The 15289-nt window shown below is 42.1% G+C and overlaps 1 protein-coding gene across 1 annotated transcript; it reads left to right on the top strand.

The window, feature by feature from the left end:
- Positions 1 to 348: 348 nt before the first annotated feature.
- On the top strand, positions 349 to 10170 carry SMNDC1 (survival motor neuron domain containing 1). The gene is made up of 6 exons (XM_066555063.1): positions 349 to 457; positions 1070 to 1189; positions 4575 to 4717; positions 6547 to 6708; positions 7546 to 7699; positions 8466 to 10170. Exons 2-6 carry the CDS (start codon positions 1070 to 1072, stop codon positions 8601 to 8603), a joined length of 717 nt encoding a protein of 238 aa, XP_066411160.1. The 5' UTR covers positions 349 to 457; the 3' UTR covers positions 8604 to 10170.
- Positions 10171 to 15289: the final 5119 nt, after the last annotated feature.

Below are 15289 nucleotides of genomic sequence, written 5' to 3'. Positions count from 1 at the left end.
ATATGGGTCCAGGCAGGGTCAGGGACTCCTGGTCCCATGGAGCAGCACGTGCTCCGAAGCACAAATCCGCCATGGTTCCTAGAGCCCTGTGCTTCTACAGCACAAATCTGCCACGGTTCCTAGAGCCGATCCGCCCAGAGCGCTAAAGAAGGAATTGTAAATTCCCGGCACCGCCCATCCCGGCTCCCAGCCGGCCCCTCAGCCTCGGCCCCGCCCCCTCACGGGGCTGTGGGCGGGGCGTCCAGCCACGTGACCCGCGGGCCGCGTGACGCGCTCGCGGGCCGGTGGCACACGTGACCGCTCTCGCGAGCTCCGGCGCGCGCCGGTCGAGGCCCCGCCCCTGCCCCCCCCAGCCCGGCTGCGGCGGCGGAAGGAGCCGGAGCGCAGCGGCCGCGGCCTGACGGGACCCCGAGCGGAGCCCCCGGCCCGGGCACGGCCCGCACCCCGCACCGCCGAGGTGAGACCGCCGGATGGGCCCTGCCGGCCCCGCGCGATGAGCTCCTGCCCGCTCTGAGCGGCCCGGGGCCTGGGCTGGGCCCGGCCTGGGCCTGGGCAGGGCCCGCGCCAGGGCAGGCCCAGGCCCGTCTGTTCTCCCGCGCCGCTCCGAGCCCACGGGAGCCCCGGCAGGGCCCTGTTCTCGGGGCCCGCAGGGGATTTCGGTGTGAGGCTCGCTGTGTGCGGCGCCCGGAGGGCACACACCGCCGTGCGCGGGGTTTGTTGGGACGTGCATTCATTTTCTAAGGAGCCGGGGCGGTGCGAGGCTTGCCCAAGGCCCCGCTGCTCACACGCTGTGTGTGAGCTGTGCCTGTACCCCGTGCACGGGCACGTGTTTCTGCCCTCTGTTCCTCACAAGTCTCTTAAGAGCAGCCGGAACTGCACAAAAATTAAATGAGCGGGTATCTATAGTGAAATTACTGAACAAACACTCATCATTGAAACTTAATGAGCTGTGTTTCTAACACGTTAGTAACAGCTTTTTTTGTTGTTGTCATTTCGCCTCACTTGGACCACAAAAGCAGCCAAGCCGTTGTTTTGATGTGGGGTTTGTATGTTTATGTGTTCCTTGTAGATGTCAGAGGACCTTGCTAAGCAGTTGGCCAGCTACAAAGCTCAGCTCCAGCAAGTCGAGGCTGCCTTATCTGGCAATGCAGACAATGAGGATTTACTGAAACTGAAGAAAGACTTACAGGTGAGAAGTTGAGGGTAGGTGAAACATCAAGGTCTTTTACAAGTGTTTTAACTTTCCTAAATATTTGTCCTGCAACAAAAACAGACACTTGGTGGGCTGGTTACTTTCATTCCATGTAGCTTGATATCACGGTAGGCTTAGTTTGGAAAAACCCAAAGTATGACCTATTTAAAATATTTTTTTTTAATTATTAAAAGAGATGTACTAATTTATACAGCAAACTCATTTTCTATAAACTGTGGCCAGAGAGGTGAAAAATATGCCAGTGGTGTCGTTACTATATGCTGGGTTTAAATTTTTTTTTCCTGAAGCATTTCTCAAAGTCATTATTTTTTGTTGCTTTTACTAATGCTGAAGTCTCATGGTTTAGCTTACCATGATGTTCATACTGAGTTCTCAAATAACTTGATCCAGAACCTGCTTACTCATTAAATGCATTTGCAGTGTTTAAAGCTTTGGAGTGTAGTTCTGTATTCCTTGTGCATCTGAGTCTTGATTGTGTGTCTATACAAGAAAGGAAAAGAGTTGTGTTTTTTATTTGTCACAATAGCATAGTGTGTTCCTAACAGCTAAAACCCATTTCTGGTCCTTGGGATGTGGTTTAGTGACAGGAAGGCCACCAGCCTAATTTTAAAATATATGAGTGGTCTTTTAGATTCTTGTTCATAAAAAGACACATTGGCATATAGCAAATCCCAGCAGTGCTGTTAAAATCTGTCATGAGAGTGCAAGATGCTGCTTCATTTCTGTTGTGGATTGCTTTAGCCATCAGGTGTAAAAATATATAAAACTATCCAGTGCAAGGTTCAGTGACCACTGCTCTGTATGGAAATAACAGAAATAAATTGGGGCTTCAAAACCAAAACACAAGTAGTGCTTCCAAACAGTGATCTTTAGAATTCCTTTTAAACTGCAAAGGCTTTGTGCCCACAAGGCACTTTATAGATCATCTGAATGTGCTCTGTTGTACACTGTTAAAAGCATGTGTATATTTTTATATTTTTAAAATGCACAGCAAAACCCATATGGGATGATATTTCCGATACCAACACGACCTCGGCTTTGATATGCAGAGATCATTGATGTGAAAGGACAACTTGCAAACTTTTTAATAAAAGCTTTCTGCACAGAATGGGGAAGATCTTTACACTTTCGTCCCCAAAAGGTTTGCTATCCGTATGTTCCACCTTGAAAATGACATAATGTTTTGCAGACTTGATATATGCCAACTAAGCAAACAGCTGTAAGAGTGGGTTTGATGCATCAGTGTCCCAACTAAACAGCTTTTTGTCTGTTCAAAAAGATGGTTACTATGTTACTGAAACATCTTTTTCCTATTATAAATACTGATGCATTTTGTATGCTTAGATTATTCAAGATTAAATTATTAGAAGAAATTGTTAGAAGTACTTAGCTTTTTGCTTTTTGGTTCACCAAAACATTTCTAGGCCAGTGTCTGTGCACCCAAAACCAAAGTTACCTTATCTAGGCTTGATGGCAGCTGTCATCTTGTGTAATTGGAGATGAGATCTGTGGGTGTTGTGCTCTGGAGTGTAGGGCTCTGTCTGGCTTTGTGAAGACCAGTTGGTCAGGAAAAATCTTGGCAAACTAAGTAGTGTTCCCTGTGGGTCACACCTCCTTATCACAGGGATGTGGCACCAAGCCATGTTGTTCAACCTGTTTGGCTGTACTGAGCTGCTGTGGTAGTCCAAGTCCTGCTCAGAAATTTTCTTGGAATGATCTCCTCTCTTAAAGACTTGGGAACTGTCTCATGGCTTGCAATAAAATTAATGTCTCTATCTTGTGAGCCAAGCATTACGGTAGGGGGATATCAGATGAAGATTTTTACCAAAAGTTTGGTAATTTTAATGGCCTCGTGTGTAAGGGGCTTTATTAAATTCAGAGGATTCTTGGTAGACTTGTCTGAAACTATTCACATCCAAGTTCTAGAATAAGCCATCTCTGAGGCAAGAATTAGTCAACAGTTTGGTGCTACTGGTAGTTGCAATACCTGAAACACTTGTTTTCAGGAGTGCCTTGTGCCTGATGTGATGTACTTGACCTGCTGAGAGAGATACTTAAGCCATGATGCCTCCTGGATTTGCAGAATACAGCTACCTGTATGTTAAGGAATTTTGCACCTGGGAGGGAAAATTAGGTTAATGCTGTATGTTCTCAAATTAGGTAACTTGATAATGTTAATCTATTATGCTTTAGGAAAATGGTCAGCTAAGTAGTAGAAGTAATTGTATGTTCCTGTGCTCACAGTTGCTACTGATTGTGCTCACTGGAGTACTTATTAACCAGCAGCTCCTCCAAAGCAAAGAGCAAAACTTCTTAGCTGTTGAAAATTCAGACATTAACATGCTGCAACAGAAACAAACTGTTAGGCCTTTGATGTTAGTTGTATAGTTTATCAGATAAAAGTGCTTGCAAGTTAATACATCATAAACTTACTTGGGAAGTGCTTACAATCCTTTAGGTTCTTAAGGGATGATGAACAGCTCCTTTACTGCATTTTCCTGAGTCTTTGTATGCTCATAGCTGAAGTAAGATGTGAAATGGGGAGGGAAGTTCAGGCTTTGAACACTTTCTGTAACCCTCCCCTGACTTAGATGTTTACTGTTTGTTAGCAGAGTGACTGGTTTATGCTGAGGTACTGAAAGAATTGAAGAATTTTTCTTCTTTAGGGCCAGCAAAGTTTCTCTGCATTATATATAAAGTTCATATGGCCCTTTAGATGCTGTCTCCTTTGACTTTTTAACCCTAGTGAAATCCAAGGGAGGTCTTGATTGCTTAGTTTTTGATGTAACTTTTACAGGAAGTTGGGAGAGCTTTTTGCAAGCTCCTGCTTGCAAATGAATAATGTGTAAAGGAACTGGGAAATTTCGTTACTTTGTCATCTTGAATTAGCAAGGGAAGGCCTGACCTGAAATCTCAAAGTCGGGGAGTTTAGGGAAAAAACACTTTTATCAGAATGACCTAAGGAAGCCAGTTCTTTAGTGTGCTCCTGGATGCTTTCTAGCAAAGTGAGAGGGCTTCACAGCTTGGAGGGTGCTCTGCCACCCTGCCTCTGCATGCTACAGTTCAGCCAATGAGAGAAATGCTATAAAAAATAATAGGCTACTTTTTGAAAGTTGGAGGAGGGCATGGGCAGCTGTACAGCAGTACAGTGAGGACCATACATATTTTTATCTACAATTGCAATTAATGAGTTTAATTAAATTATTAAAAAACCACAGCGAGTGTAATTCACACATCAGCAATGAATATAATATAGTAACTTAAAAAAAAATCAAACCAAAACCAGTAAGCTTGGGGTAAATATATGCTTGGTAAGAAGAATTTGAGAAATTATTCTTTGTGGGTTTTTTGTCTTTTGTAGGAAGTCATAGAGTTAACCAAAGATCTCCTTTCAACTCAACCTTCGGAAACCCTCGCGAGTTCCGACAGCTCCGCGTGCGCCCTCCCCAGTCACTCCTGGAAGGTTGGGGACAGGTGTATGGCCATATGGAGTGAGGATGGACAGTAAGTGTAGAAAACTTCTCTAACAGTTACATGAAATAGTTCAATGGTAAGAGACTTTCATTCAGTTTGACTTGACCAGGGTGACTAAAAGCAAAAAGAAAATACGAAATAAATGTGGTATTAAGTGTTCTTGGACTGTTTATTAAAGGTCAGTATTTTAGGTAACAAAGAGATGGGGGCCCTTTTTTTCACTAACCTTATAAAAGTAGGGCGGCTTTTGTAAATTACCATTTGCTGGTGTAACAAATGGTAGATGGAAAGAATTGGTCAGTTAGGACAGTCTTTTTTAAAGCTTTTGGGATGTGTAATTCATGATTTGTCATTGCATTCATATATGTGTGTCACTGATTACTATGAAGAAAAATTCTTGCTGTATCTCAGTTTCGGCCTCTAATTGGAAATTAATTTTCAATTTTTAATTAAAAATGCTGGGTTTGGCTATAAAATAACTATGTAATGTAACTTTAGAATTAATCAACCTTTTGGGTTTGGTCTCATATATTATCCTGTGTAGTTCTGGGAACCCAAGCAAATCATTCTGACTCCATAAACTTTGAAATAAACATTTAGAAATTACTTTTCATACTGCAAATGTGTAACTATTGCAGCATTAAAAAAACTGCTTTCACAGGACCAATACTGCAATTGTTACCACTTAGAGAGAAGCTCTGTTATTGGATGAACCTGCTTCTCTTAACAATGTAATAGCCTTATAAAGATTTTGGTATAACTCTTGATGTCTTAAGTAGAAAACTAGTCTAAAAGTGAACAGTTCTTCTGTTTATTAATGAGTAAAATGTTTTTGTGTTAGAACTTAAAAACTGAATCTTAGTCTTAGGTCACCACTGGATCATTGTTTTTGGTCTGATCCCTTGGTTACAGGATCAAAGCTTGGGGAAGAGTGTGTCAGAGTGTTCATGGAAGTGCATCTTATTGGACTTTATTGTTCTGCTTTTTTTAGAAAATCCTTCTTCTGTTGCAGCATTTCTTAAGAGCAGTGTTTCATAAAGAGCTAGCTGGAATTTTGGGTTTTCCTGTGTTTGCACCTAACTCAGCTCGAGATGTTGGCCCACTGAAAACACACAAGAAATTAATTTAGTAAATGTTAATTGGAATACTGTCTATGAAACATTTCCTTTTTTTCCTCTGTTTGCTCTAGATATATCCTTTTGCCCTTAAGTTAGGCACAGTTATTTTAAATATTTTTGGAAATGTCACTTTTTTTTTTAATTTTTAAAAAATTTTCCCCATATTTATGTGTATGAAACACCAAAGTGTCTCATACACGTAAATATGAAATGAACAGATTGCTGTGAAAATTTCAAAATTTCTGTTTTAAATCAACATGAAAGCTTTTAAGCTTTAAAGTGTTGAAGAGGGAATGTTTTGAAAGCTTCAGTTTTTCTTCGTTCTTTGTCTTATGGAGAAAAATGGAATGAAAGCTTTGCACTTCTGAGCTGACATTTTCTAAAACTCCTCAATGAATTCTGTGAATGCAGCTTTTTTTTTTCTATCCCATTACTTGCCAGAACTAAAACCAAATCAGGATAGCTGATTAGATTGGCCCCAGCATGAATCATTAGTTGTGATAGCTGTGAGGGCATTGCTTGTTGAAGTTAAAGGTCAAATACAGCAGATTCCAGTCTTTGTACCTGTGTCCCTTTGACCTTAAGACAATAATCTCTTGGTTTGATTTGTGTATTACCCCTGAAAATGAAGGCTGGTATCTGCATATTTTTCACTTAGTGGCATTAGCTGGCTGATGTAGGTGTTGAAGGGCTGAGTATTAAAGCTTTACTCACATGCTTACAGCCATGATATCTTTACAGGTGTTACGAAGCTGAGATTGAAGAAATAGATGAGGAGAATGGAACAGCTGCAGTTACATTTGCTGGATATGGCAATGCTGAAGTCACACCTCTGTTCAACCTCAAGCCTGTGGAAGAGGGAAGGAAAGCAAAAGAGGACAGTGGCAACAAACCCATGTCCAAGTGAGTAATACACAGATGGAAGTCTGAATGCTGATTTGTGGGTTGGTTTTGGGTTAGTTGTTTTTTCTTTTTCCTCCCTCAGCTATAAAAACTGGTTAATGAAATAGGTGTTTTTCTGGTTTGTTTGTGTTTTAAATTTACATTTACTTAGTATCCTGCTATGTCTAACACAGGAAGGTATTTGTAAGGGCTAAAAACTTTTTGTTTTTTTACTTTGGAAAAAACAAAAGGTACAGTTCTTCAGAGTTTGTTATAGCCACTGATCCCTTCCCTAAAAGGTTGTTCTGAGGATGCTGCGTTTGTGGTGGCATAGATTGACTCCTTCAACTTCCTTGTCTTCACTGAAGTAATCTCTGTCCTTTTCCTTCCATCCCCGTCCAATGATTGGTAGCAGAGTCCTGCAGACCTCCAGAAAAGTTTGGGCTTTTCACTCCAATGGGTTATTCACACTTTCCAAACCCAAGATGTTCCTGAAATGTAGAAGTGCTGATAGGTCCCATTTCACCCAGAAATGAACTGCACCCAATCCCATGGGTTGCTGTGTTTGGCATGGGCTCCTCAGGTGTGCTTGGTGGTTGTTGTTGTGCCAAATGCATCAGTAAGTAAGGTAATGCTTATTAATGGAAAGATTAGGTTTGGAATTTTAGGTTTTTGGGATTTTTTTTTTTTTACCTCCTAGAAATGATGAATATTTACAAGCTTTATTTCTGTAAATTCTGTAAACTTCTGGGAAGTTAATGTGCATGTCTGTTTTATAGTCAGATTGTAGTTTGTTACAGGAAGAGGCATAAACATGAAATGTGGGGTTTGTTTTTTGTTGTTTTTCCTTTTCTCCAGAAAAGAGATGATAGCCCAGCAACGAGAGTATAAAAAGAAGAAAGCTTTGAAAAAAGCTCAGAGAATTAAAGAACTTGAACAGGAACGAGAGGACCAGAAAGTCAAGTGGCAACAGTTTAACAACAGAGCCTATTCTAAAAACAAAAAAGGCCAGGTTTGTTTACTTTTGTCAGTATGTGAGTAGCAACAGGGCATAGACTTCTGTGCAGTAACTTGGGAGAAAGGAGGTGGTTTTTAAAGGGATGCATCACAGGGATTTGGGTGTCTTTGGGATTCTGAAGTGTGCATTTTTGTATTTTGTGCACTTCAAATGCCTGGTTTTTTTCTGGATTGTTTTGGAGGAGTGCTGCTCCTAAGTGGGCGAGCTTTCACTTGGCTGGGAGAACTAGGCTTGCATCAGGTGCCAGCTGATGTTTGTTGGAGCCAAGAACCTGAGGTCCCCTCTAAACCTCCAGGTCTGGCTTCTTGCTGTGTTTATGACCCAGGAGGCACAGTGCTGAGGACGTGCCCTGGAACAGCAAGTGTGGGGTAAAAAAGGTAGCAAGAACATTAAGTTATTCCATTTCTGTCATGGTTTGACCAAGAGCTGCCTGACATAGTGGTAAAACTTCCTTTTGAGCAATTATTAGAGATGCCCTTATGAGAGGTGATTTTATTCCTTATTGGCCTGACCTGAGATCCTCAGTACCACAATCACATCCAGTATCGAGGTGCCAGAAGTTCCCAGCCCCATTGCTTCACTCAGTGACAACACATCACAGCTGGGCTGGCTGTTACAAAGTGTCCCCATCTGTAGGGCAAAAGTTGAGAATGCTGAAGCACTTCAGATAGTAATGATTGCTTGTTTGTTTTGTTTGGTTTTTTTTTGTAAAATCCAGCTGGTAATTATTCAGCAATGGTGTTTTCTGTTTTATTTGCAGGTGAAAAGGAGTATTTTTGCTTCCCCTGAGAGCGTAACTGGCAAGGTTGGCGTTGGAACATGTGGAATTGCAGACAAACCTATGACACAGTATCAAGATACCTCTAAATATAATGTCAGGCATCTGATGCCTCAGTAACAGGTGGAAAAGGTGGAACTTCATCTCTGCAGGGCTTTACACTTACCTTTTTATCATTATATTTTTCTAAAAGTAAATTATTTGTTGGCACATAGTGAGTAGTCCATTTTGTCACCATCACTTTGGCTTCAGCTGATTTGAGCCTTAAATCTCCAGCTCTTGATTTGAACACCCCCAACCATTAAACTTTTTGTAGCAGGTAAACATTAATGAGTTCATGAACTGCTGTTGCCTGTTACTTTCAAAGCAGTATTTGTCTTCAGCTTTGAATCTTTCATTCATACCATTAGTGAAGGTTTTTTCTTTTTTTCCTTCAAAAAAAGTGGTGGTATAAAAATGGCACCTTAAGAGCCTCCCTGGTTTCTGTAGTCACGGTGCTGTCTGTGACATGCTCAACATTACAGAGCTGCTGCAGCTCTGGGAGAGAGCTGACATGTCACATGGAATTGCTAAGGAAGTTTAAATAACTCCCTTAAATAAATCCACTGTGGATCAGTTTATGCAGCTGTAAATGAGGGCAGAACAGGGCTGATCGGATCTTTATTACTAATGATCACTTACATTCTAGAAACAATAAATTTGACTTAATTCCAGTCCAAATTTCTTACACTTGAATTTCAGCAGAGGAGATGCTGTTTCTTGTTGGTTGTTTTTCTTTCTTTGTTTGTTTTATAAATACTCATCAAATTATAATAGGAAGTTAATGAAATGTAATAACCAGAAAACCATAGGACAAGGAACTGTACTTAAGAGTCCCCACCCATCCCCAGGGGTCAGAGCTGGTGCTGTGGAAAGGAGCTGTCCTGTCCTTCCTTGCAGATCTTGTAGGTGTTTTGGTGCAGTCACAGCAGTGACAGCCTGGGCCCCCATCCAGACACGGAGAACCACAGCACAGCAGATGTGAATGCCTGGATCCCACTTAGTTAGCTGTGAGTGAGTAAAGGTTAGCTGGGAATTTCTGTCCTTCCATAACTGACTGGCCCTAGTGTCCATTGTACCTTCAGCTGTATTCCAGTGCTGCTGAGCCCCTTCAGTTTTCTTCAGGAACCCATGTGTAAAAGCTCTTGCTTTTTTGTACTCTCTGTGATTTGCTTTCCTCTGTTCCTTGTCTCGCACTTACGGTAGCAATGCCACCTCTGGACCCGTAATGTGTTTCAAGAAGTTAATGGGTAGCCCTGTATACAATGTAGATATTATTTTTGTAAAATCTAGGGCTGAGTTAATGGACAAGAGTACATCAGCTATTTCCCCCATTAAATAAAACGTGTGTCTTGTCCATTAACCCTGACCATTATTTCCCTGTATATTATGTTAATGTAGCTCATTTTGTAATTTGTTAACTAGATCAGGTCACGTCAGCAATTGTTGATGCACTGATTGGTGGAAATGTCCATCAGTTACCTGAGTCACAACTCAAGCTAAACTCTACAAGCAGTAGTTTAGAATCCATACATCGAAAAAGGTTCTCCCTGTAATGGGAGATGGTGATTTTTATGAATACAAAGTGTGTTAATTTCAGTTTTGTATGTTTAACTTTTATTAAATAAAGTGTTTAAAATCTGCTGGATATATTTGTTGAAGTGGAATTATTAATGGGGGGAAGATAATGGTAAATCAGGACAGGGGTGAGTACAGCAGAATCTGCTGGACAGAATGTCATACTCAAAAGTGGCTCTGCAGTACAACACACTCACTGCACGATAACTAGGTGCTGCTTAATTCCTTATCTTCACTGGTAGCAGGGGGGTTAAATTTTCTTTTGCATAGAAAACATCTCAAGAGTAAAATAATCTGCTTTTTAGAAAGGGAGTTTGTAGTACAGCCTGCAGCTACAACCACATGTCCCAGCAGTGACATTAACTAGGTGACAGTTGTGCCACACTGACAGCTCAGTGCTGAGGAAGGTCACCTGTTGTCTTTCACGGGTGCCTGTGATAGTGTCCCTTTCAGTTATCCAAAATGAGCATCTTGAAGTCAGAACTGACACATGCTAAAGCAGGCAGAACTGGAGTTTTCAGGAAGCCTATTCTGAACTCCACCTGTTCTTTTAACAGAAAACAGTCTTTGGAAAAGAAGGCTTAATCCATAGCTGACATGAGCTACATCTACTTGTCTTTAATGTAATAAATACAATCAAGAGACCATCCCAGGGCTATTTATTTGTTCACTAGCTCTGGAGAGCAATAGAGTCATCAGAACACAATAGAGTCATCAGAACAGCATGTGAGCCTCCCCTGCAAGGGACAGTCCAGCCCAAGTTGTTTTAGCTGAACCTTTCAAAAATTTTAGCTAAACTTGTACCTTTCCACTGAGTAATTTACTGTCACCTCTTGTAATGGGGTTGCCTCATGGACTTTGGTGCAACTCTTCTGTTGGGCACTGCAAAGAAGTGCTGAAAGAAAGTTTTGACTGGCTTTTTCCTGAAACACCTTAGCTGGAGTAAGTGAAACAATGAAACCACTGTGCCTGGGGTGGTCCAATCTAGGAAGAGAATACATCTTGAGAACAACTTTTATAAACAAAAAAGCTGCCCAACCAAAACTGCTGTGTTGGCCACACAGCCATTCCTTAGAGCACATCAAGATTTTTTATGCTCTTGCCTCATCTGCAGGATGGGCCAGTTAATTGTAATCTGGCTTTGGAACACAGCCTTAGTAAAGTGGCTTGAGAAATTCATGTAATAAAAATAAATCTTGCGTGAAGCAATGCTGGTAATTGCCAAAACACAAGAGTTTCTTACATTACAAATTCTGAGTTGACCTGAAATGTGGCTGATGGTGTTTTGGTTGGTTGGGTTTCTTTTACAATTTATTTTCCAGTTTTAATAACTGGTCTAGACAGCAAGAAGCCTGGGAACTCATGCTCTGGGCCTTTGCACACAAATTACCTACCCCAGTGCCAGCAAATCCTGCTATAGTCAGAGACTACTTAAAAACACTGAAATGACAGGGAAAGTTACTGTAAAAGTAAAGAGTTCAAGCCCCCCCCAAGCTATAGAGATGGAAGAGATATTTGTCAGAGATTTGTGCCTGTCAGATAAGGGTACTGTGCAAAATGACCAGTATGGGCTGCATGTTTCCTCTTCAACCATTTCCTATAAGGCCTTACTTTTATCTAGCACAGCCTCAGTCCTGTGCAAACTGAAACCCATAGTGGAAATTAAACCAGTATAAACCTCACTCAGATCTAGGATTGGCCCAGTCAGTTTAAGTATTTAGAAGTCTCAACAGTAGCAAATTGAAATTCTCATGGTCATGGCAATCCATTTCTCCTTTGCCTTCCCTAAAGCCAGTGAGTGCTGTGTCACTTATTTATGTAGCTGCTCGGTCTCACAGGTTTGTAAATACAAAAAGGGACTTTATCTGAGAGGACTGCAATTCAAGAGTGGAGATCTTTAGAAGGCAAAACCTACAGCAAACTTCTGTGCTTCCCCTTGAGGTTCTGCTCACCTGCAGCAGCTGTGGCAGGGTCTTGGGAACAACCACTCTCTTTGCAACAGTTCTGTGAAGAGTGAGGTTGCTGAAAACATTCCTGGGTCAGGCCCAAGAGAAGGATTGCTGCTGCCTGGGAGCTGGTGCTGCTCTTTGCATTGTAATTTGTCCAATCTTCATCTGGGCTCTAAAAACTTTCACTTAGACAGTAAAATAAGGAGGGACATTTGCGTGAGGATGATGGTGCCACCCACCCAAGCCAGCTCTGGTCTTGAGCAAAAGGCTCTGCTACATAAAAGCACTTGCATTGCTTCCTTCTGCAAAGCAATTCCCTTTCTACACTGAACTCACCTCACAATGACTCCTTGGTCTGTACAGAAGTGCAAAAACTTCTCACAGTGGGTGCTGATTGAAAAAGGTTTGCTCTCACCTAGACTGAAAGGTGCTGTTACTTCCCAAAGAGACTTTATCCATGAGGAATATGAGTGAGCTGCATTTTACACCTTACCTGTCTGACTGACCTGCTAAAACTGGGACTTCCTGGGGTGATGGATACTATTTCGTACAGTTATCCAGCACTCTGGGATAGGAAAGAGCTTTTGTATTTCCCCATCAAGCCTTCCAGGAGGAGATCCAAAACAATTAATTGAGACATATTTTTGAAAGGGGATTAAATGGAAAGAATTTCCTAACGTTAGCTGAATGGAGCATTAGCAAGAGCACTGGTAGCCCTAGTTATGGCCTAGGCCTGTGCACATTTTAACAAGAAACCACAATATTAAAACCACCATAAAATACTTTAAATTCCTTCATGGCTTATTCTGCTTTGCTGCAACATCCCTCAAGATCAAAATTAATCCTTGCTGAAGCTGTATCCTTGCTGTATTAAAATAAAGCTTCATCACATGTCTGCAGCACAGAGGTCTGCAAGCCAAGATGTTGGATGACTTGCTGAAGGCCAAACTACCCAGCTCACCCCACTATTTGCTGCAGGCCTCACTGGGGTACTACAAACCAAGGTGCTGATTTTTTCCAGTGTGATAAAAATAAATTGCTGCCCACAGCTTTTACAGCATGGCTAATGTTGAAGATCTTTCCCCAAATAAATTACATTTCACACCTTTGACCTGCATCAGCCAGGCCAGCAGCACCATGTGACTCAGCTGTTCAGCTCTGTATGAGCCCACACCTTGAAGGACACATCCACCCTTCTCAGCCGTCCCTGATCCTTGACACTTTTGAAGGGATCTCAACACATGCATGTTGTGAGACAACTCCACAAACAGGACCCCTCCATAAAAGGTATTTAGTACCACAGCCAAAACACCAGTACCCACAGACTCCCTGTTCCTGCCTCTGCCTAACAACTACACCATCAGCCCTCTTTGCAGGAGGAAATAAGCAGAGAAGCAGAGGCCGGTGCTGGTGTATTATTCCCAGTTAAACAACCTGCCTTTCAGTAAAAGGAAAACTTTGCCTGTGCAAATACCACTCTCCTGTATTCATCCTCCCAAATGTCACTCAGATGTGTTGGCACATTTCAAGAAGATGTGACAGCACATCAGTGTTCTCTAGGTATTCTGTGCAAACTGGGGAACAGAGAGGCAGAAGGACACACTCCTCTTCCCCGAGGGTCCCACAGGACAATTCAGAGATCACATTGCTGATGCAGAGGAGTTTCAGTCACTATCCAGTCACGGAATTTCTCACTCACTGGACAATGTGTCCATGGGAGAAAGCTCCAGGAAAAAAAATAGGACTTTATTCTACTTTTTTATAGCTTTTCATTGTTATCACCTCCCTAACCTCAGAATGAAGTCCTGTTTTTTACCATTCTCTTCCAGGAAGCGACCTTGATTTCTCTCTCCAATGATGCATGTTTGGTGTCAGAAAAAATGCCACAAGAAAAGCTTATGATCCTGGGTGGGGAGGAAATAGAACAACTATCTCCAGTTAGGGCACCCATTGGATCCCACTTCCACTGAAACCAAATGTTTCACCCATTCCAACAGGGCAACACAACAAACAGGGAACAGTGAATACATGAGAACAAAGCAGGAAAGCAGGAGGCCAGAGCTCACAAAAAGATGGCAGCAAACAAGCAAACAACCAGACAAAAGGAAAACACAATCACCCACCCCAGAAAATGATAAGTCTGTCTAGTTAACCCCCTTTCTATTGACCTACAGATTTCTTGAGACAGACAGATGTGAGACCACCTTCGTCACTGACATGCTGCTAATGGAACGGACGTTAAAATGACCTTCAAGTGACAACTTGCCACAGGATAACCGTGACAAATGCAGCCAGATAGTCATCTCCACCTTGTCTGCAGACACGAGGTGACATTCCATAATACACTCGTGTCAAAAGAAGGAAAATGCTGGATGGTCTTTTTAATGGGTTTGTCTGTAGCAAAGAGACCCACTGGGGATCTAATTTACAGAGGGAGGACTTGACAGAATGAGCTTATGAGGGAGCTGTGCGTGCGTGTGCATGTCTGCCTACTGCATGGGAAGGCTGCCTCAGGAAAGCGCACCCAATTCTGCTTTTACAGGAAAAGTCACCATATTCTTGTAAAATTATAGCAACATCTCTAAAAATGGGTTATCTTGAACACTGCAACGCAAGAGACCAGAAGAGTGAAGGGAGATTTGAGGAGGATGGCAGCTGTGTGAGGTGAGAAAATGCAGGATCCACAAAGCAGAAATAAAGCAAGGCAGAACAACTTTGAAAGGCCAGAGAAATGTTTCATCACATAAGAAATTATCAAAACTCTGGCTGAAATCTGCTAGGATCTGCTACAAAGAACCCACCAGCACCAGAGCAACCAATCCCAGGTCTTTGGAGTTATTAGAAAGGTTCTTAGATTTGTTTTCTTCCTTGACCTCCCCCTGGCTGGACCATTGCTGCTGAGCATTCAGGCAGGTGGCTGGTGATGGAAGTTCATCTCCTGTGACATTTTCCCCATTTACTTGCACTTGAGATCAGGACCCCTTTGAGACCACAGTACTAGAAAAGGTAGGAGATACCAAACTGCCCCAGAGCTTTACAAACAAACATTTTAAAAGCATTTATTCCAACCATAGACATGTCACTGTTTTATACCAACTAGGAGAGCAGGGCCATTCTCCATCCCTTGAACTTCAGTGCTTCTCAGCTGTTGTATTGCTTTCCCAAGTGGGCATTTAACACAAACAGGAATAACAGGAAAAGAGGTGCTGTGACAGCTACGGAAAAGGGCTCATAAATAAA

Source organism: Molothrus aeneus, chromosome 8 (assembly GCF_037042795.1).
Source record: "Molothrus aeneus isolate 106 chromosome 8, BPBGC_Maene_1.0, whole genome shotgun sequence".
NCBI lineage: Eukaryota > Metazoa > Chordata > Aves > Passeriformes > Icteridae > Molothrus > Molothrus aeneus.
This window is presented reverse-complemented; position numbering and strand designations above follow the sequence as displayed.

Coding starts and splice junctions, on each gene's coding strand:
- SMNDC1 (XM_066555063.1), top strand. CDS start 1,070: ATGTCAGAGGACCTTGCTAAGCAGTTGGCCAGCTACAAAGCTCAGCTC. Junction 1,190..4,574: donor AACTGAAGAAAGACTTACAG/GTGAGAAGTTGA, acceptor TGTCTTTTGTAG/GAAGTCATAGAGTTAACCAA. Junction 6,709..7,545: donor GGCAACAAACCCATGTCCAA/GTGAGTAATACA, acceptor CCTTTTCTCCAG/AAAAGAGATGATAGCCCAGC.